The sequence below is a fragment of the Pleurodeles waltl genome, chromosome 3_1 (assembly GCF_031143425.1).
Source record: "Pleurodeles waltl isolate 20211129_DDA chromosome 3_1, aPleWal1.hap1.20221129, whole genome shotgun sequence".
Taxonomy (NCBI): Eukaryota; Metazoa; Chordata; class Amphibia; order Caudata; family Salamandridae; genus Pleurodeles; species Pleurodeles waltl.
The window spans coordinates 1,581,931,473-1,581,953,615 of record NC_090440.1 but is presented as its reverse complement, the minus strand read 5'-3'; the positions used below and the strand labels follow the sequence as shown (position 1 = coordinate 1,581,953,615).

Below are 22,143 nucleotides of genomic sequence, written 5' to 3'. Positions count from 1 at the left end.
TCTCAGTTCAGTACAGCATTAAAAATTCATTTCAGCAGCGACAAGCATTGTCAGCATAAACATAACATAACTCAATTCAACCCAATGCATTTTTAAAATAGAGGATAGCAGTATTGAAAAATACACTCAAGCAATGTATGGTATTGAGTAAAATGCACATGACAATATATCTAAAGTTAAATTATTCCCTGGAAAATATTCAAATACTTGACAGCGGTGAGCGACTTCTCACCCGAATATATTGCTTTCTACATTTTATTCCATTTAAATGCACGCTCAGTTCTTTATCCTCATACAACAAATTGGCACACATGGTCTCCACTTCACATGAGCTGTTCCCATGTACCAGGCCAGGGCTCTAGTCTTCCTCTCAGAAAGTTTCCTTGAAACAGATCAGGTACCCAGTGATCTCTCTTGTAGTCTATGGGGCATGGAAACTCAGCAACCCAGTCAACAGGTAGACTGTAACTGTTACTCACAATGTGTGCCCTTAAGCACAGCACTTCAAGTGGCTGCTGCACAGTTTCACTGATCACTCTTCAGATAGTGTTTAAACGCTGACATCAGTTGTTCCTCCAAATGACTTTCCATTAGGTTGCCAAGTGTTCAGTGCCACACATTTTTAACTCTGTACACACGCAGTTCAGCAGACCATTTCCTCAATACACCCAGTCCATACAAGCAGGTAAAACAGGTCTGGCTCCTTGCACTGCTGTGCAGACCACCTTCTTAATCTGTGGGCCACTACACTTCCTGTTTGCTGCGCAACTAGTAGATTCAACAGGTTGCCTTGAAGTTAAACAGGTCACATGCCCTCTAACGTCTGTTGAGTACAGGCTGTCTGGTAGAAAAGACACTGGTGGGGCTCCCAGTGTTTTCTTCTTCACTTCAATTTTCAGTTTATTTTGCTTCATAGTTTTCTTTTAGATTTTCAATCTCTCTTCTCTTAGTTTTTCTCTGTAATCTGGTTCCTCCTTAGATTTTCTGTAGGTTCAGTTTCTTTCTTTTTTCACGTGTTGGTTCTTCTTTAAATCGTCGCCAGTGTTGTAATCAATGATGAATACTCGTAGGTTATAAAAGAAGTAGGTTTATTAGCTTAGTTGTAGGTTAGAGATAAAGCCCCACCAGGAGCAGCATCCTGACGCTCAGCCCTTCTCACTCCAACTGTCCACTCATCCAAGCACAAACACTGTCAACATTCCAACCCTACAATGAACTCACTCACTGGCTGAGCAGCAGGGAACATTAAGGTGGTGGGTAGAATACATAAGATAGAAAGAGGCCACAACAGTTTGGTTTGCAGCGCTGTGAATCAACTATGTTTAGTTAGGCCAGGAGTTTTAAAAAAATACAAATATTGGTTAAACTAGTGCATGCTCTTCCACATTGTTTCATCTGTGATATTACCAGATCTGGAGGATTCTGCTTCTGTTATATCTATGTGAAACCAACAGGGTTGAGAATTCTGATGTTCCTATGTGCTTGACCCAGATACTCCCATCAGGATTCGTAAGGTAAGTGAAGCCCCCTATACACAGTGTATGCAGTACAACCTGTGAAGATTACCTAATTATTTGCTTGTCATTGCTACAGATTCTAAATTTATTACCCAGGCTCCCCATCCCTCCAGAGCTAGCTTCAGTCTTGGTGGTATTGGTTCAGAGGGAGTGGTAAAACTGACTTGATGCTGTACCCATAATTTCTACCAAGATTGTGACAGTCTGTATCTAAATACATCAACATTCAGCATTGTTTTGCACACTGTTTAAATACATTAACACCATGAGATACTACACCAAGACCCTGCTGCTCTTTCTAACCTTTAGACCTCATGTTTCACCCTGTGCCCTTCCAATGGGTGAACGTAAATTAAATACGTTTCTCTGGGATTAGCAACATTCATACATATTTGATGCCCCCCCAAAGCATTACTCTAGCCTTAATAAATAATGCCTCATTATTTTGTACTACCTCTGAGGTGCCACATGAGGATATTGTGACTTCTGCCAAAGGCAAACCTCATAAAGCAGTTGCCTTCACTGACATTAATAAAGACACTGAAAAAACACAGGAATGAAGACAGATCCTTATTGTATCATATGACTCTTCAATATGTCATCTTGTAGCTGTGACACTAAAGTCCTCATTACAAGTTCAGCAGATTGAGTGAGTTATTTACCATACATGGTCAATACCATTACCCCAGGGTGAGGTATTTATAACCTGTTATAAAAATTTCTTATTCTGAGTTTTAACTTGTAAAGGAGGTATACCATACACAATAGGTATTTAACACAGAATTTAAAATGTTTTGAAATTTCACACGCCTTTCTCTCCATTATATATCAGCAGGCTTGACCTGCCAGGACCTATCAGCTGGAAATTGCAAGGGTCTGATAATCCTCAAACTACCAGCCATTAAGATTCTGGTGCAAACATACGTTTGTACAGGGATCAGAACTTATCCCAGATCTTGTAATGAGGACTAAAGGCTATTCAGGTTGTTCATAAGAGTTGTAGACCATTATGTATTAAAGTCCAGGTAGATCATCTTTGACAATTCCCTGATCACCTACTTACAATTGGTGGGTTGAAAGATCCACAAGAGATGGCTTAGAATGGTGTAATTTAAAAAAGCGTTTCCTGGTTCCTGGCTGTAGTAAATGTCGAAACTTGGACCTCATGCTCTCCATCACGGTTGTTTGATACCATGTGGGAACACCTGTTTCCTTAGTGAAATGCATGTTTCACACAATGTAAGCTGAATCTATGTGTATAATGCAAAAGTATTACAGTGCATACACTGTGTGGTATTATTTCCAATAAAACTATTTTAAGAAACATCGATTACGAAATTCGGAGAGTATTTTATGGAGTTCTTCTTTAGGGTGAGTGGACTCTGTAATGTATTGAAGGGAGTGGTAGCTCATAGCTTTTTTGGCCAAAGTCCTACATATTCTATAAACTATTTTAGGAAGTGAAATTTATCCTTCAGTGTGGATATTTTCCTCCGTTTTCTTTCAAAGCCTCTGGATTAAGCCACTCAGCTCTCCAGAGACTATGGTCCTCATTACAACCCTGGCAGTAAATGCTGCTTACCGCCATGCAGAAGACTGCCAACATACCGCAGCTATTACGACCCACAGCTCGGAATCCACCATAATCCAGACACCCACACAAGTCCGCCACACCAAAGGTCAGTGATAAACTGGAGATAACAAAACCTCCACCGTCACGCCAACAGGAGTACGCCCACACTATCACGACCCACGAATCCACGCAGCGGTCTTTCAACCGCGGTATTCCATTGGCGGTACACACCGCTGCGCTCAAAATACACACACATTTACAAAACACAACCACATTGGACAATTAGAAATACACACACCTGACACACACACACCCACATCATCCACAAACCCTTACTACCAGATTTCTGAAACCACGCCAGAGAGAGACACCACCATAAACAACACCAGCATCCACAGACACACAACACCATCACTTACACAACATCCACGCACCTCAAACAACACACACCAACACATCCCCTCACACATCACAACACACACCTCCTCACACATCACCCACACCACATCATGGCACCTCAACGACACCCCAGGTTCTCTGAGGAGGAGCTCAGGGTCATGGTGGAGGAAATCGTCCGGGTAAAGCCACAGCTATTCGGATCACAGGTGCAGAACACCTCCATTGCAAGGAAGATGGAGCTATGGCGCAGAATTGTCGACAGGGTCAACGCAGTGGGACAGCATTCAAGAACTAGGGATGACATCAGGAAGAGGTGAAACGACCTACGGGGGAAGGTGCGTTCTGTGGTCTCCAGACACCAGATTGCTGTACAGAGGACTGGCGGTGGATCCCCACCTCCTCCCCCACAACTAACAACATGGGAGGAGCAGGTCTTGGCCATACTGCATCCTGAGGGCCTTGCAGGAGTAGTAGGAAGACTGGACTCTGCTAAGTCAAATCTTTACTACCTAATCCCCCCCACCCTACCTGCATGCCATCACATACTCCCACCCTCACCCTCACCCCCACCACTCCAACACCTCACATATGCCCCACTATCACAACCCATCCATCCCAATACCATGCCCAAGCATGGACACCCATCACCAAAGCATGTCCACTACAGATACCCACACAGACCCAAAACCAAATATCACACAAGGACCAAGCCACGAATGCAAGCACTGGAGTACAGGGTCACTCACCCATTGCACACAATGGCACACACAGATGCAATAATCCTGCTTTTACACCCCTGCAGGACCCCAACCCAACGTCACTGGACAGGAGGTACCAGACATATCCAGTCCCCCACAGAAGAGACCCACAGTGATGACAGCAGCTCTGCAGAACTGGATCAAGATGACCAGCCCGGCCCATCAGGGACCTCAGGACAGTCGGTTCCCCTGACACTGTCACAAGCCACCACAGAGCCTCACCCCTCAGGAAACACTAGCACAGCACCCACCCAGCGGGCCCATCCAGCTGTCCCCAGGACACATCAATCAGCAGTGTGTCCACCACTACAGGGAACCCAGGCAAACCCATCAACCCAAGAAAATCAGGGACCTGGGGGCAGTGGCAGTGGGCACACGGTTCAGGGGACAGAGGCTCAGGAAAACAGGGAAGCTGGGAGGACTGCTGTGCGAGAGGGGGAGGACAGGCCCAGGGAACCCACTCTCCACGAGGCCCACTCCAACATCATGGGAGCTTACCATCATTCCCAGGAGACGATGGCAACAGTATGGCTGCAGGAGGAACACTATCTGGGGATCAGGGAGGACCTGAAGTCCATAAACAACACCCTGGTCACCATTGCAGGGGTGCTGCAAGACCTTGTCAACACCTGGAGGGACACTGTGGCACAACAAGGGGCCCCTAACACTTGACTGGACTATGAACAGCCCTCCACCTCCGCCGGCGCTAGTGACAGGAGGCACCGCCACAGGAACAAGACACCAGCACCCCACCCCCTGCGATGGAGAACCACCCCGCAAACCGTCCCTGAGATCCAGGAACAAGACAGAGAACATTGCCAAGACCCCCACCAGGAAATGAGACCCCCCTGAAAGTCACCGTTCTGTCCCACTTTGTCACCCTGTCCATCCTTCAACTGCCATTGCTCCACTTCCTATGCCCCTTTGGACAATGCACCTGTGAAAAAAATAGAATGGACTCTGCCATGGACATTCCTCCACCATCCCCCCTGCCCATTTTACAACCCCCTCCACTTATTTGCACAGAAATAAACACACTTCAATTACAAAATAATCTGGAGTGAGTCTGTGCTTTCACAAACATGTAATTGCAATTACCATGGAATATAGCATTGTTAATTTACTAGTGCACATACCGATGTAACACAGCTGTAGGCCAGGAGGAAATATAGCAGAGGGCACAAAGTGGGACCCTCATCTGTGAAATGGAAAGGCAAAGTGACAAGTCAGGGTCCATACACTGAGTGAAAATGACAGACTTATGCTAGCTCCAATAATAGAATGAGATATGGGAGGCAGTGACATCTTCTTACCTGTGTCTCACTGGAAGTATTGCATGATTATGTTGTTCCTGTTGTTGATATCCTCTTCTTCTGCCTCCTCTTCCTCACTGTTCACAGGCTCCACAGCTGCCACAAGACCACCAGCTGGCCCATCCTCCTGCAGAAAAGGAACCTGGCGTCGCAAAGCCAGGTTGGGCAGCATACAGCAGGCCACGATGATCTGGCACACCTTCTTTGCTGAGTAGTAGAGAGAACCACCTGTCATATGGAGGCACCGGAATCTGACCTTCAGGAGGCTGAAGGTGCGTTCGATCACCCTCCTAGTTCGCCCATGTGCCTCATTGTAGCGTTCCTCTGCCCTTGTCCTGGGATTTCTCACTGGGGTCAGTAGCCATGACAGGTTGGGGTAACCAGAGTCACCTGCAAATATGGAGGGACAACTGTTAGACACACACTAACATGTAGGGACAACCCCACACCCAGACACCTATTCACACTGTATAGGGTCCTTGCCCTCACATATTAGCCACACACTGTGCCTCTGGAGTTGCCCCATCACATAAGGGATGCTGCTATTCCTCAAAATGTAAGCGTCATGCACTGAGCCTGGAAATTTTCTCATTCACATGGGAGATGTACTGGTCTGCCAAACACACCATCTGCACATTCATAGAATGGTAGCTATTCCGGTTTCTGTACACCTGTTCACTCCTGCGGGGGGGTACCAAGGCCACATGTGTCCCATCAATGGCACCTATGGTGTTGTGGATATGTCCCAGGGCACAGAAGTCACCTTTCACTGTGGGCAAATCCTCCACCTGAGGGAACACGATGTAGCTGCGCATGTGTTTCAGCAGGGCAGACAACACTCTGGACAACACGTTAGAGAACATTGGCTGGGACATCCCTGATGCAATGGCCACTGTTGTTTGAAAGGAACCACTTGCCAGGAAATGGAGTACTGACAGGACCTGTACTTGAGGGGGGATTCCTGTGGGATGGCGGATAGCTGACATCAGCTCTGGCTCCAACTGGGCACACAGTTCATTGGTTGTTGCACGATCAAGTCTGTAGGTGACCATTATGTGTCTCTCTTCCATTGTCGACAGGTCCACCAGCGGTCTGTACACCGGAGGATGCCGCCATCTCATCACCTGCCCCAGCAGACGTGCCCTATGGACGAGAACAGCGAGCAGAGAGTCAGCCAACACTGAGGTATCACAAAATGTCATTTGCACACATTTTTTAATCCGCAATGTGCCTGTAACTGTGTGTATTCAAGGCCTACATTGATGTTACGCAGTTAATATTAATGCCATGTGGCCCCCTGAAATGGCGGCAGCCTGACCTGTAAGTTGGGACAAGGGGAAATGAGGTAACTGCACTGGTGTTGTACACCTTCGCGGTGGGCGGTCGAAGACCGCGGCACAATCCAGCATTGGTTATCATGGGACCTTAGGGGTCCGAGGAGCCAATGACGATGTACGCCGGCGGTGACGGTACGTACCGCCGTGGATGTGACCGCCATTTTCTGTCTGTTCACTCAAAGCAGTGCATGGCCAAGGTTCAAAATACTTGTCTGCTAAATTAGGTTGGTACAAACCAAAGAGACATCTTAGATCATCGTCAGCCCACTATATTCAGGTTCCCCAGACTAATAGAGTGAAGTGGGGTGACAAAGCCTTTACTGTAGCTGCAGCAAAGCGCTGGAACTCCCTCCCTCTAAACATTAGGGCTGAAACAAGTTATTTACGGTTCAGTGCGCTTTATAAATATACACACATACATACATACTTGATACCTGACCTTCAACAGGAGAGGACCTACACTGCAAGTGCTGCTGTGACCTGTGTCTGGAAGCGACGATGGCTCATGTGTCTGGGGAAAGGGCCCTTGCCTTCACTTCGGAGGAGTTGGAGAAACTAGTGGATTGGGTCGTCCCCCATTACACACAACTGTACGGTCCTCCAGACAAACAGGTGAGTACACTGTGAGCATGCTGCATGGGCAATGCCTGTTTGGAGTGGTGTGGATGGAAGATAAATGGGGGGAGGGCTGAGGCCTGCATGTGCGGACGGTGAGTGTATGTGTGTCAGGGCAAGGGTGGGAACGTGGGTCAATGAGTATGACGGTCCGGACGGGTAATGATTTTCCTTTCCCCCTGTACTATTCCTCTAGGTCAGCGCCCACCAGAAGAAGGCTATTTGGCGTGCCATCGCCAAGGACTTCCGGACCCTGGGGGTTCACTACAGACGGAGCACCCACTGCCGTGAAACATGGGAGGACCTGCGCCGCTGGAGCAAGAAGACGCTTGAGGGCATCACAGCAGCCACAAGGGGGTGAGTACACTCTCATTCAGCTGACTCTGCGCGGTGTCTGGGTGGGGGAGGTGGACAATGGGTTCCCCTAGGCCAGGGTGATCTTGGTAGGCAAGGTCCCTTGTGAGGCAGGCTCTGTGGCACCCCAACCCCACTAGTGGTTAGTGCCATCTACACCTAGTCAGGCTCCTGTGACTTCCAGGTGTGCAGCAATCGGGCTTAGGCCTTGTACCCCATAGGCATGTGATTAATCTAGGAACTATAAGTGCATGGCGTAGTGCAGAGGGCTGCTGTGTCTGTTGTGTCTACCAACGGTAGTGGTGTTGCATGCACTGAACATGTCTTTCTCCTGTCTTCCCCCCCCCCTTTTTGTGGTCTCCCTGTTCTTGTGTGCAATAGCATCATCAGGAAGAGGAGCATTGGCACCGGAGCAGGAGGGAGCTGCATCCCACTTGGCCCTGGAGGGCGAAACAACAGAGTCTGAAGCCACCAGTGGGATGGAGGGCGAGGGGAGCTCCACGGCGGGGACAGGAGCAGAGACCAGCGACAGCGACTCCTCCTCTGATGGGAGCTCCCTTGCAGTGGTGGGCACCTCTGTGCCCACCGCATCAACAGGTACAGCCGCCACCCCCCTTCAGCACTGCCCTCCCAGCAGCCCCTCAACGTGTGTCCCGTGCCCGCTCACCCAGGAGGCTGGGCATCTCCTTTGCCCCAGGCACCTCAGGCCCTGCCCCAGTCAGCCCTGCTGCCCTCAGTGAGGAGGCTATTGACTTCCTGAGATCCCTCACTGTTGGGCAGTCTACCACTCTAAATGCCATCCAGAATGTTGAGAGGCATTTGCAACAAACAAATGCATACCTGGAGGGCATTCATTCTGGCCAGGCAGCCCAACATAGAGCATTTCAGCACTGATGGCAGCCATTGTACCTGTTCCCAGCCTCCCCCTCCAACTTCCTCCACCCAGACCCAATCCCCTGTACCTCAGCCTATCCCAAGCACACCATCAGACCAGCATTCACACACATCAACACACAAGAGTGGCTCAGGCAAACATAAGCACCACACATTTCACAGGTACTCACACAAGCATCATACCCATGCACACATACCAACATCCACTGCCTCCACTGTGTCCCCCTCCTCCAAGTCTCCCTCCTCACACCTGCATGCACTACATGTTCAGCCACTACCTCCATCACCAGCACGCCCATCACCACACACTGCTCACGTTCACTCACCACCCCCACTACCATTCACACATCCCCAGTGTCCTCTCCCAGTGAGCCCTCCTCCAAAAGTACACAAACGCAGGCACACACCCACCCTACAGCCATCCACCTCCCAACAGCCTTCAGCCCATGCACCTTCACCCAAATTCAGCAGACGTACACCTCCTACAACCACTACCTCTACCTCCACTCCCAAACCCTCTCCATCTACCCGTCCCAGTGTGTATAAAAAACTTTTCCTGGCTAACATTGACCTCTTCCCTACACCTCCCCACTGTCCTTCCCCTAGGGCCAGGCTTTCCAGGTCCCAGTCCAGCACCTCAGCCACCACATCCCCAGGCACAGTGGTGCCAGCAACTGTGGGGTCATGGAGTGCGCCAACCATCAGGGCTGCCAGTGTGCCACAGAGCGAGGGCAAGGACATTCCGCCACCCGCAGAGGTGAAAAAGATGCCCACATCCCGGAGGGAGAAGCCGAAAATACCTGCCACCAAGGGGTCAGCGAAAACGAAAGGGGATAGTGGCAAGACAGCTGCGCCACCATCAAAGGTGGGTAAGGGCCAAAAACTGAAGGGCAGGTCAGGAGAGGGCATGGTGGCACCGACTGATGGACCAGTGTCACACCTTCTGTCCACGTTGACGCCAACCTGTACAACGGAGAACACCGCCACCTGCACTGCCACAGACCCCGCTGCCAGCACCGCCGCCACAGACCCCGCAGCCAGCACCACCGCCACAGACCCCGCCACCAACACTGCCGCCAGCACCGCTGCAGCCAGCACCGCCGCCACAGACCCCGCCGCAGCCAGCACCGCCGCCACAGACCCCACCGCCAGCACCGCCACCACAGACCCTGCAGCCAGCACCACTGACCCCGCCGCAACCACCGCCGCGTCTGACACAGCCGCAAGCACCGCCGCCACTGACACCACCGCAAGCACCGCCAACAGCCCCGCGATGTCCTCAGACAGTGGCACCACCGCTGACATGGCTACCATCCCCAGTGGTCAGTCGTCCGAGGCTGGTGGTGAGTTCCAGGACCCTGGGCAGCTTCCATGATGCATCACTGGCATCACAGTTGTCATCTGCATATGGAATGCGAAGGCCCAGCAGTGTGGGGTATGTCTCTGTCTCCATGGCGTATTGTGCTACCTGTACCTCAGCAGAGTGTATTGTTCCGGCCACAATGCACGTGGAGCACTCTGGGCACCAAGCCCCCTCCAGAACCAGTGGAGCGATACATCCACTACCTCAGTCCTTGGCAGGATGAAGCACTCTGGGCACCATGCCCCCTCCAGAACCAGTGGAGTATCACATCCACTACCTCAGTCCTTGGCAGGACGAAGCACTCTGGGCACCATGCCCCCTCCAGAACCAGTGGAGACTGTTATCCACTTGAGAGACTGTGGCTTTGCACTCCACAGGATGCAGCAGTGGGCAACCCACCCACTGGAATGATTGAGAGACTGTGGCTTTGCACTCCCCAGGATAAAGCAGTGGGCAACCCACCCATTGGAAAGACTTGAGAGACTGTGGCTTTGCACTCCCCAGGATAAAGCAGTGGGCATACCACCCACTGGAAAGACTTGAGAGACTGTGGCTTGGCACTCCCCAGGATAAAGCAGTGGGCAACCCACCCACTGGAAAGACTTGAGAGACTGTGGCTTTGCACTCCCCAGGATAAAGTAGTGGGCAAACCACCCACTGGAAAGACTTGAGAGACTGTGGCTTTGCACTCCCCAGGATAAAGCAGTGGGCAAACCACCCACTGGAAAGACTTGAGAGACTGTGGCTTTGCACTCACCAGGGCCAAACTGTGGGCATGGAGTCCCCTCGTGGAGCAGTGGCGTCATGCGTTCATCAGGCTGAGGTGCCTCCCCTCCCCCTGAGGTGCCTGTATATTTTCTATGTGATGCCCCTCCAGTGTTCTCTCCGTTTGGAGTCAGGTATCTAGTGTGGGCCTCGCCCATGCATTTTGGGCCCAGTGGTCCACGGACAATGATTGGTGCACTATCCGGACTTGTATATTTGGTGTACATAATTGTATATACTGGATTTTGCATTTTGATAATGATATTTCACATGATTACATTTGTTCAAATCATTTCCTTTTGTCCTTGCGTTCTTCCAGGAGGTTGGGGGGGGGGTGTATATGTAATGTTGCAGCATGTGTTTGTGTGTATGGTGTTGTGGGTGAGGGTGGGGGTGTTACGTGTGTGTGTCACTCTCTTTCCCTTCCCCCTCCCCTGTGTTGTAGGTGCAGTACTCACTGTGGTCGTCGCCGCCTTCGTTGGAGCTCCTGATAGAGGAGCAGGAAGACCATCGCCGGCAATGTCTGCAATTCGGGCTCCATGGCGTCCTGGTTCCTCGTGGGGTGTGGAGAGGTGAGTGTTTTCCCTTCTGTGTACTGTTTCCGCCGTGGTTTTTATTCGCGTTGGTTCCGCCCCGGAAAAGGTGGTGGATAGGCCTGTTGTGATAGGGTGGGCGGCACATTGTCTCCCGCCTGTCTGTTTGCGGGTTCCGCTGCGCTGTTTGTTTGTACCCACTTGGCAGTCGGAGTGTTAAAGTGGCTGTCTATGTTGCTGGTTTCCGCCACGGTCATAATCCCATTTTATTTTTCCGCCGGCCTGTTGGCGGTATTACCACCGCTTTAACACCGACCGCCAGGGTTGTAATGAGGGCCAATGTTGTTGACATATTGTTTTGGTGAGAATCACTGCCTCAAATGACTTTCTCAACCATAGGTGGAACGTCTGCATGGACATTGCATGATTAAAAGGTTCAGTAGTAGTTAGTTTGGCATGCATAGCATTCAGGTCAAGGTTCTTCCATAGCCTGGTTCTCATTCATGCAATACATGTAGTAGTACTTGTTGGTGGATGTATTGTCATGGAAATGTTAAAGTTTTTAAATGTTTTATTTTAGATTTCTCCATATCATGGTAATTTAAAAGTTATAAACATTTCATATATGTTTTGATGTGCAAGAGAATTCGTTTTTCATTTACATTTCTGTTACATAACCACATAAAGGGCTCAAGGAGTGAAAAAAAGTGAAAACCAAAATAAAATGTTTAAATACATTCATCACTACAAGTGTAAATTTAGCTCAAGTACTTTTTATTAGCATTTCTGACAAGAAGACAGGAAAACAGCCCAAGTAAACAATAGTCCCCGATCCCAATGAAAACCCTCCCACCCTTAGGCCGGCCCTCTCTCTGACACTCTATAGAAGGAAGAAACAAAAAATAAAGAGACATGGAGACTGCCAATTGACAAAAACCCTGAAGGATACTATAGGTAGACAGGCGTTAAGAGACACTCGTAGTAGGGGGTGAACAGAAGAGTAGTAGTTCTTAATCTTCAAGACCTCGAGAAATTTCAAAGCCCTAAGCATCTTAGGGCATGTCGACTCCTTCTAATCTGAGGCAAAGAAGTCCAATAGCTGCTGCAATTGTTTCATGACCTCCTTGACGGTGCCCCTAGTTTCACTTGACAGTTTTTCCATGCCTAGAACCCTCCATAGTCTATCAAGCCAGCAGAGTTCTGGTGGTAACACCTGCTGGCCCCAGAGCGATAGGATGGATTGCATGGCAGCAAGAAGCAAGTGGGAGATTGAACACCCCTTCCTCATTATCAGGTAGCTCAATACCAGTGTATACTTATTCTGTGATTACTCAGTATTGGTCGTCTCAGTCTCATCCGTTAGATCGCCTACAGCCTTGGCCATAAATGCTTGGAATGCTCCTCATTTATTCTGTGGCCTGCTTTTGACTGGCATCAACATGATGTAACTATCTGATGCATCATTACAAAATGTTAAATCACATTGCAATTTTTCTAACGTTAGTATTGGGCCCAATGTACCACTGTTTTAGGCTGTTTTGCTAATAATCCTTCTATGGCACAATCTTTCTCACCAGTTTTGAGACTTCCTTTACATATCCGAGTAGTGCCAACAGTAGGTCAGGTTTTATGTGAGTCTCTATGATTTTATTAAGTTTGGCAATTTTAGGTCCCAAGATTTCCGTATTACCAGACAATCCCACATAATATGTATAAAATCTACTACTTCCGCAGTACATCTGAAGTACTCCTACATCTCTTGAGGTTAAAGTTGATGACATGGCGATCACTCCAGGTTACCAAGTTGTTTCCTGTGACTGAGATCAGTCCTTTTGATCCACATATGGCATCAAGAATATGCCCTGCTGAAATAATTGGTCCTGTGATGTAAATCCAACGATGTATGGTTACCAAGAATATTTGATGTACGATGTGGTTCCCACTCATCAAACCAAATGTTGAGATCTCCAGTGATGCAAAGGTTTGGATGGTCAATAGTAAGTCAATCGTAATCTCTGATACTGTGTCTAGAAGTGCATAATTGAAGGCTGGGTTATGTGGAGGTGGTTGATAGATAAGAAGGAAGGAGGCCAAAGGGGTTAGGCTGGGTCGTTAGCAAACAAATAGTGACGTGCATTGAGACTGCATTTTCTTTAGTGCTGAAAATGGATAAGGTGTTTTTTTAAAGTATTCCTAGCCACCACCACTCTTTTTGAGTGATAGTTTTTTTTTTAACTATGCCAAATACCTATTGTGGATAGCCACATTCAGTAAAGGCACATCATTTTCCTCTAGTCGGGTTTCACGATGATCCCGTTGTTTGTTCTCATCTAGGTCTTAGATATGCATTCTGTTCTTGATCAATGATCTGGCGTTAATTAGTATACAGAGCATTTGGGTGGTAGTGAACGTATATCCTAGTGAGTTAACTAATGTTGATGGTGGCTCTTATTGATGAGGTAGTGGTGGGAGTCGATGTGGTCTTACGAATTATTTTGGTTCAGTGGCGGTCTTTAAATTTCCTGATTCCAATGTTGAATCTTCAAGTGATTCCTCCTGTAATTTCTCTGGTTGTTACGGCAGATGTAGTTTCTGTAGTAGAGAATGTTCACCGTTCTTGAATGCCTTGCGCTGGGAATTCTGCACGCGCTTGTATGTTGTTAGAGGCATTCGAGAACGGTGTGAGAGAGACGGTTACTGAAGCGGACGGACCAACTGCACGTCTCCCTTCTACGATGTAACTGGAATGGAATAAAGCAATTTCTTAACACTCACTCGGTGTCGGCAGATTCCTACAATTGGCGACGAGCGGCGAATCAACCCATCCACTTTCGTGTCTTTAGCGCGACGAGTGTGCCTCATATTTGAGAGCCGCCATTCCGGTGAGTCAGGGGCTGTGCAGCATTCACACTGCAGCCGCAGATCGACTGGGAGTGGCGCAGTGACAGCACTGGGTGGGTGTGCACTGCTATCGGTACTGCCTCTAACTTATACGTCATTCCATCTCAGCGGCCATTTTAGATTGGTCGGGACGTGCTCACACGTCATCTCAAAGCGGCAGCCATTTTAAATTGGGACAGTTCCTGCTAACAAAGAGGCAGCTATTTTAATCCACACATCATCTCAAAGCGGCAGCCATTTTAAATTGGGACAGTTCCTGCTAACAAAGAGGCAGCCATTTTAATGTCGGTCTAATCTAGCTGTCATTTGGACCTTTCCTAAAGGCGATAATCCTAGCAGCAATTTTTATTTAGAAATTGGTTTATTAGTGGTTGAAATACATCATTTAAGCCATCTATAACCTATTTCTAACAATTATAGAAAACAAACACATGGCGGTGAACAACCCTTGGAACTTATCACCTCCTCAATCATTTATTCCTGTTTCTGGTTCACCAATATTAAAATGGGAGGAATGGAGTGAATATTTCAGAAATTATATCTCTGCCATTGAGGAAGAAGAGGAACTTTCTGCTGAAAAAAAGTATAGGATCCTTTTACATTGTTTAGGACCAGGTGGTCTGAAAATTTGCAAAAATATTAATAAGAAACCTAGGCAAGCGGGTGATGGCGACCTGTATAAGAATGCGCTTGAAGACTTAGATAACTATTACAGACCTAGAGTTTGCATAGCTGTGGATCGCTATAAGTTTTTTTATCGGAAATAAGGGAAGGAGGAACCAGTAGAGGATTACGTGTCTGCCTTAAAGAATTTAGCAATTAATTGCAGATTTGGTGATTTACATGACGAGCTCATTCGTGACCAGATTGTTATGCAATCGTCAAACTCGAACATTCAAGACAATCTGTGGGCCAAAGGAGAAAGCTCTTTGCAAGAAGTCATTGACATTGTAAAAAGGGCAGAATTGACGGGAAGGTGTGCAAAGGAAGTTTTAAATGAAAATAAAAGGGAGGAGACCATAATTGCAAGAGTGAAAGGAAAAAAAACACACTAAAGAATTTAAAAAGAGAGGCACAGGGAGAACAGGAATTGAACCAAAAAATTATAAGTCAGATGATAAAAAGAAGTGTTACAGATGTGGCAGTTATGACCACTTGGCGAATGATAAATTGTGTCCGGCAAAAAAACAGAAATGTTTAAAATGTGGAATTGTAGGACATTTCCAAAAAGTGTGTCAGAGGAAGAGTGGATGTAGCAAAGTCTTGGATCTAGAAGACACAAACTCTTCAGAGGATGACGATTTGAACATGTGTATTTTGTGTGTAAATTCTTCTGACGAAGACACTATTCTATGCACGAAGCAAGAGGAGAAAAATAGAATGAAAAAACCAAGTTGTGAGATTGTGTTGGGAGGAGTGACTATGCGCATTGTAGTAGATTCGGGGTCTCCATATACTATTATTAATCAAAATGTGTGGGAAAGGAGTCTCAAACATATTGTGGGTGAAGAGTTATGCTCACCAGACATAACAATCAAGACATTTACTGGTGAAATTATCAAATTGTTAGGCTTCAAGGAATTGAAATTCCAGTATAAGGATAGACAAATGACCGGAAAATTGTATATTGCAGTCACTGGTCCTTCCGTTTTGGGATGGATTGATCAGAGGAAATTGGGCATAATATTGGACCCCAACAATCCTGAACCAGTATTGTCTATAGAAAAAGGGTTAGGAATTGGTCAACTAGTACTGCAGAGATTCTCCAAAGTATTTACGGGGAAGATTGGAAAAATGAAAGGCTTTATGCACCTTATTAATTTAAAAAAGGATGCTGTGCCACAGGTGCATAAAGTAAGGAACATTCACATTCCCTTAAAGGAAGATGTTAAACTGCAGTTGGATGAATTGCAAGAAGAGAAAATGATAGAACCCATTGAATCATCAGAGTGGGTGGCCCCATTAGTCGTGGTGAAGAAAGCCAATGGGAGATTACGATTATGCATCGACTTGAGAGCTCTTAACAAGAACATACTAGTTGATCAATTCCCCTTACCACATATTAGTGAAATGTTATCACGCACTAGGGGAATGAAATGGTTTTCCACCATTGATTTAAAAGCGGCCTATCATCAGGTACGGTTACATACCAGTAGTAGGGACCTGACTGCTTTCGTTACACCCTTTGGGTGTTACAGATTTCGGAGAGTACCATTTGGTTTGGCGTCAGCAGCAGCCATGTTCCAAATGTTAATGAGCTCAATCCTTGCAGGAATAGATAATACGATGGTCTTCCAAGATGATATCCTGGTGATGGGGAGGTCAAGGGATGATCATGATCAGACTTTATTAAAAGTATTGAATACGTTGGATGAAAAGGGCTTGACAGCAGAATTTAGTAAATGCAAATTTGCTTGTGACCATGTCAATTACTTGGGGCATGTTGTATCTGCTCAGGGAATTAAACCAAAGAGTTATTGTCTGCAATAAGCAAGGCACCTAATCCTCACAATAAGGATGAGGTCCGTGCTTTTCTAGGTTTAGTAGAATTCTACTCCAAATTTGTCAATAACTTTTCTACGAAAACATATGATTTAAGGCAATTGCTTAAAGCAAGAAACAAGTTTTTGTGGACAGATGCGTGTCAAAATGCTTTTGACATGTTGAAAAATGATATCTGCAAAGCTCCACCATTGCAAGGCTTTGATTCAAGTCTTAAGTGTGTTATTACAACTGATGCTAGTTGCAAGGGAATAGGAGCAGTTCTTACCCAAATTAATAAGGAAGGGTATGAAGATACAATTGCCTTTGCCTCACGATCATTAACTCCTACTGAAGAGAAGTATTCAGTTATTGAGCGTGAGGCACTTGCATGTGTATGGGCACTAGAACACTTTAGACAGTATGTGTGGGGTACTACAGTCATCTTAAGATGTGACCACAAACCACTTGTAAAGGTTTTAACCACGAAGGGGTTGTATAAGGCTTCTCCTAGGCTTGCGAAAATGTCTGTACGCTTGTTTGACTACAACTATGTGGTGCAATACTTACCTGGAGTGAAGAATACAGTTGCAGACTTCTTAAGCCGCATGCCCTTGCCATCCAAAGATACCGATGAGTTTCAGAATACCAATGAAGATGGAAAAGAAGACATGTGGGTGGCTATTGTGGAGGAAGGTATATGCAAGGGAATCATGCGAGATGAATGGAATGCAGAGCAGAACTTGGATGAGGTGATGAAAGAATTTAGTGTCATGATTACTAAAGGGTGGCCGTTAAAGAAAATGGTTAATAAAAATGTGTTACCTTTTTGGGAAGTAAGGGAAGAATTAACCATGGAAGAAGGTCTATTTCTTAGGAATGGAAAGGTAATACCTCCCATCACCTTAAGGGGGAAAATTCTTGAGATTTGCCATGAAGGCCATCTAGGCATCGGTAAAACTAAGAATAGAGTGAAACATTGGTACTGGTGGCCGGGGATAGATAAGGAGGTAGAAAGAATGGTGAGAGATTGCCACGTTTGTGAAAATGCTGACAAAACGCATGTGATGTTAAGACCGCCTTTACATCCCATTCCTTCTCCCAACATGTCTTGGGAAAGAGTAGATATTGATGTCATGGGACCTATTGGTGAAGGTGATGAGCAGACCTTCCTATTAGTACTTGTGGATCACTTTTCCAAGTGGCCAGAGGTAGGAATTGTAAGGAAAGCTGATGTAAGCAGTATCATCAAATTTATGGATAACATTTTTGTAAGAGAGGTTTTACCAAAATGTATTGTGTCGGACAATGGGGCACAATTCACGTCTTCTGCTTTCCAAGATTATGTGGGAAGGAATGGAATAAAACATCATACCACTTCAATTTACCATCCTGCAGGTAATGGTTCTGTAGAAAGGTTTAACCGCGTACTTAAAGGAATGATTCAATGGTCTAATTGCAACAATTTGGTTTGGAAAACAAAATTATGGAAAACCCTGTGAGCTTTTAGGATTACTGCATGTAACAGTACGAATGTAAGTCCGTTTGAACTCATGAGGGGTAGAACTCCCATGTCAAAAGATAATGTTGGTTGGCTCAAAGCTGCCAAAAGGGTAGAATGGTGTCCGGAGGAGGTGAAGACAAATATTGAGAAAGCTCAGGACAAATATAAGAAGTATTATGATGACATCCACAAGTGTAAGGAGGTTAAGTTATGTGTTGGTGATGTTGTGAGAGTCAAGAGCAATAAACACACTATCAAAGGCCAAAGTAAATTTTCTTCCCCCATGAGAGTAATTGCAGTGTACAATAATTCGGCGCGACTCAATGATGGTAAAGTGTGGCATGTATCTGCTTTGTCACTGTGTAAGAGTACCAGAGTTGACTCGGGAATGGAGATTAGTATTCCGAAGAGTTATATGTGGAAAGAATGGTTAGAAGGGAAGAATGAGGGGAGAGAAGAACATGATCATCAATGTCAACATAGAGTTGATTCAGGGAGCACTGGTGATCGTCATCTTCCATCAAATGACCTGAGGTCATCTAACAGTTCCAGAGACTCTAGGAGCTTGGAGGGAATCCACTGTAGGAGTGGAAGGTGGAGTAGATCTGGCAGGAGAATTGAAAAACCAAAGAAGTTAGATGACTATTATTCATAGTAACGTTCTTCAAGGTGGAGCAGATCTGACAGGAGAATTGTAAGACCAAAGAAGTTAAATGACTATTATTCATAGTAATGTTTTTTTAGAAACTGTTATTGGGATTTGTTCAACTGTTTTGTTTATAGGAATATATATTGTTTATTCTCATATTGTTTCTATTGTAAAGAGAGAAGATATGTAGTGTCTGTAGTAGAGAATGTTCACCGTTCTCGAATGCCTTGCGCTGGGAATTCTGCACGCGCTTGTATGTTGTTAGAGGCATTCGAGAACGGTGTGAGAGAGACGGTTACTGAAGCGGACGGAGCAACTGCACGTCTCCCTTCTACGATGTAACTGGAATGGAATAAAGCAATTTCTTAACACTCACTCGGTGTCAGGAGATTCCTACAGCAGAGATGGTTTGAATCTTGATTCATTTTGATGGTAAGCGGTCCATATGCTGCAGGCTTCGACCTTATAGACTTTAACCTACCTACAACAGATAGCGGGATGACAGGGCACATGCGGGCACCTTTATTAAAAAATTTAAAAAACACTAAAATGACACTAATTTTGGGGTAAATTATTTACTTGGGATCAACTCAGACCGAGTCGTTCTCATCAGCTGTAGCAATGTGATTCAGAATAAGACACACACAAGTGCCAAGTTTCATTAAAGGGTGGAATAAAGAGCTGTAGAAGCTGAGTCTTCCACATTTTCATTATACGTTCCTGCTCGTTTAAAAATATCAAATGAATAATAGAATGCTTTATACCCACTCGAAACTGGACATTGTGACATCCATTAGCAGTACCCTAATGTACATATGTTGCAATAATATGTTTATTATTTAATATTATTTCTAGAGGAATTACAGCAGCATGTTTTATAAAGAGGCATAGTGGATCCACTGCAGTCTAACGTAAAAATACCCGAAATAGGTATGGTTACAGAATTCAGTTATTGGCAATAGTCGGAGGCAGGTGTACGTTGCCTTGGTCAACGGAGAGAGTCCACATTTCCTGTTCTCCTCACAGCGCTTATAGGAGCAATGAGAAAGGCTCTCTATTTCACAAGTGGGTAATATAACTGGTCATTTATAATAATGTCTTTCAGAAGTTGAGCTGAATCGAGTCCCACATTGAGAGTTCACAAAAGTAACCCATTGTACTCCTTGTGGCAGATTACTTTTTAGCCTGTCCATTTCATGCCCAAATCTTACTCCGAAAATGGGACAGGGTTAGCAGGGAACAGTGAAGTAAACATGCCAAATTAATGAAATTATAAATATATAGGAATATTACATTGCATTTGTAATTATTTTGATACATTGCTGTGCGCATTATTTTTTATTTATAGTAGCAGTGTAAATGACACTATTATTAAGTGGAATGGCTTGGCATAGTTAAATCCGACATTTCTGCAAATAAGCAATGAAAAAAGTGTTACAAGATATACAACTATCATTTACAAACTTTTAATAGATTAAGATTCAAAATGACATACAAATTAGTTAACAATGAACTCATTTAATAGATTAAAATATTTCTTTTATGTGTCTGCTAAAAAAAATATGAAACAGGAGAAGCAACTGTCAAATATAGCTGCTACACTATTACTAGCGCTTCGAAGTATAATCTAAAAATAAAATCGTATCACACTAACAAAAGAGTAGCCCAGAAGCAAAGAGGAGATAACAGAATAATGCAAAACATTAATTATTTTAGTAATTGCAGGTACTTTTAGCATGCGGGAGTTAATAATGACATAAAGCATAGTTACAGGTTTCACATCTAACCCACTCAATAATTTAACAAAGTGATTATCTGCAGAACAAAAGACAAAAAACAGTGGACAATCCTTCCGTTGGTTACACGTTCTCCTTTTCAGGGAACTGCGCGCGCGTTGTTTTGAATATCGTGCCTGTCTTTCCAGTTGTTTATGGCAGATTATTAGGTTGTAGAGTGGCTTTAATGATAGTTTAGTGTTGTGTGGTATCTGGTCTGTCATTTGCTGTATTCATGGCGCGTCACAATCTGTAAACTCGTTTGGACTCACGGTTTAAAGCAGAGAAGTGCAGCCTATTACATGATGACTACTCTGGCATAGCTGTTTCCTAAATGAAGTGTTTGCAGACAATAGTGCATTTGCTATGTTTAAAGACATGGTTCACGCCATCCTGAAGCTTATGTATGTAAGTATGTATGCATGTATTTGGTATTTGTATAGAGCCAACCAAGCGGAAAGGCAGAGTATCGTTGCACAGGGTCAAAGGTCACAACACTGCTAACAGTGATTAGAGGGGTAGCTGCTTTCTGAAAGTCACAATGGACTGTTATCTCCTCATATTGTATAATAGCAGTGCTTTCTAAAGGCGAAATTGGATTATTCACGTAATAAGGTAATGGAGACAGTCCTTTGTGTAGTTGCTAATTGCAAGACTTCTGTGTAAATATATTTCTGCTCACACAGCATTAAGTGAGAAAAAAGTAAGTTGAAATGAATATCAAGAACTAATAAGTTATTAGGTCTGCGTTTTAACAGCTCAACTGACATACAGACCCATTGCTAACTATATACATAGCAGAGGCATTTGTTCTACTCTTTTCAGTGATCAGCTTTCTTTCTCTAGCCTCTATGAGTCATTGGTGTGAGATGTTGTCAAGCTTCTTCGCTCAATCCAGTGGAGTATTGATGTCTCACCTAATGTATTGTTTGTGTTTCCTTTTGTCTCAACGTGAGTGTTTGCATGGAACTACATGATGGATATTTTAAAAATATAGCCCTCTCTACTCTTCGAAGCTGGCTCCCTTCTATGTGTGACACTCTAATACAGACTCAGACTGGAACCAAATATAGGCCCAGGCACCCAAAAATGTGAACCCCATTCGTGGATCATCTCCTTTCAGTAAGTATTGTTTGGTTAGACCTGGGACTAATGGGCGAAATTTGTGGTGCATGAATCAGTTTACATTTGTAGGGTCAATAGCATTGATCAAGTCTGGAAACACCATTATTCCTCTGTAGTTAATTCATAAACCTCCTGCCGTTCATATTCAGGGTTATGAGTCTCCCTGAAACCTTGATAACCCTTGGAACCCTGAGCCTCTTCTCTGCCAGAAGGCTCTATAACTCTTGCTCATACATGGAGATTCTCACTATCCGTTCCCCAACAGATCTTCAGAGAATTATGTTTGC

At 45.4% G+C, this 22,143-nt stretch overlaps 1 protein-coding gene across 1 annotated transcript in view; it reads right to left on the bottom strand.

Moving 5' to 3' along the window:
• Positions 1-20,327: 20,327 nt before the first annotated feature.
• Positions 20,328-22,143, bottom strand: part of LOC138283603 (cilia- and flagella-associated protein 251-like) — a 31,752-nt gene continuing 29,936 nt past the window's right edge. Inside the window, exon 6 of the mRNA XM_069221542.1 lies at positions 20,328-20,365. Coding sequence (XP_069077643.1) covers positions 20,328-20,365 — 38 coding nt within the window. The remainder of the gene's footprint in view (positions 20,366-22,143) is intronic.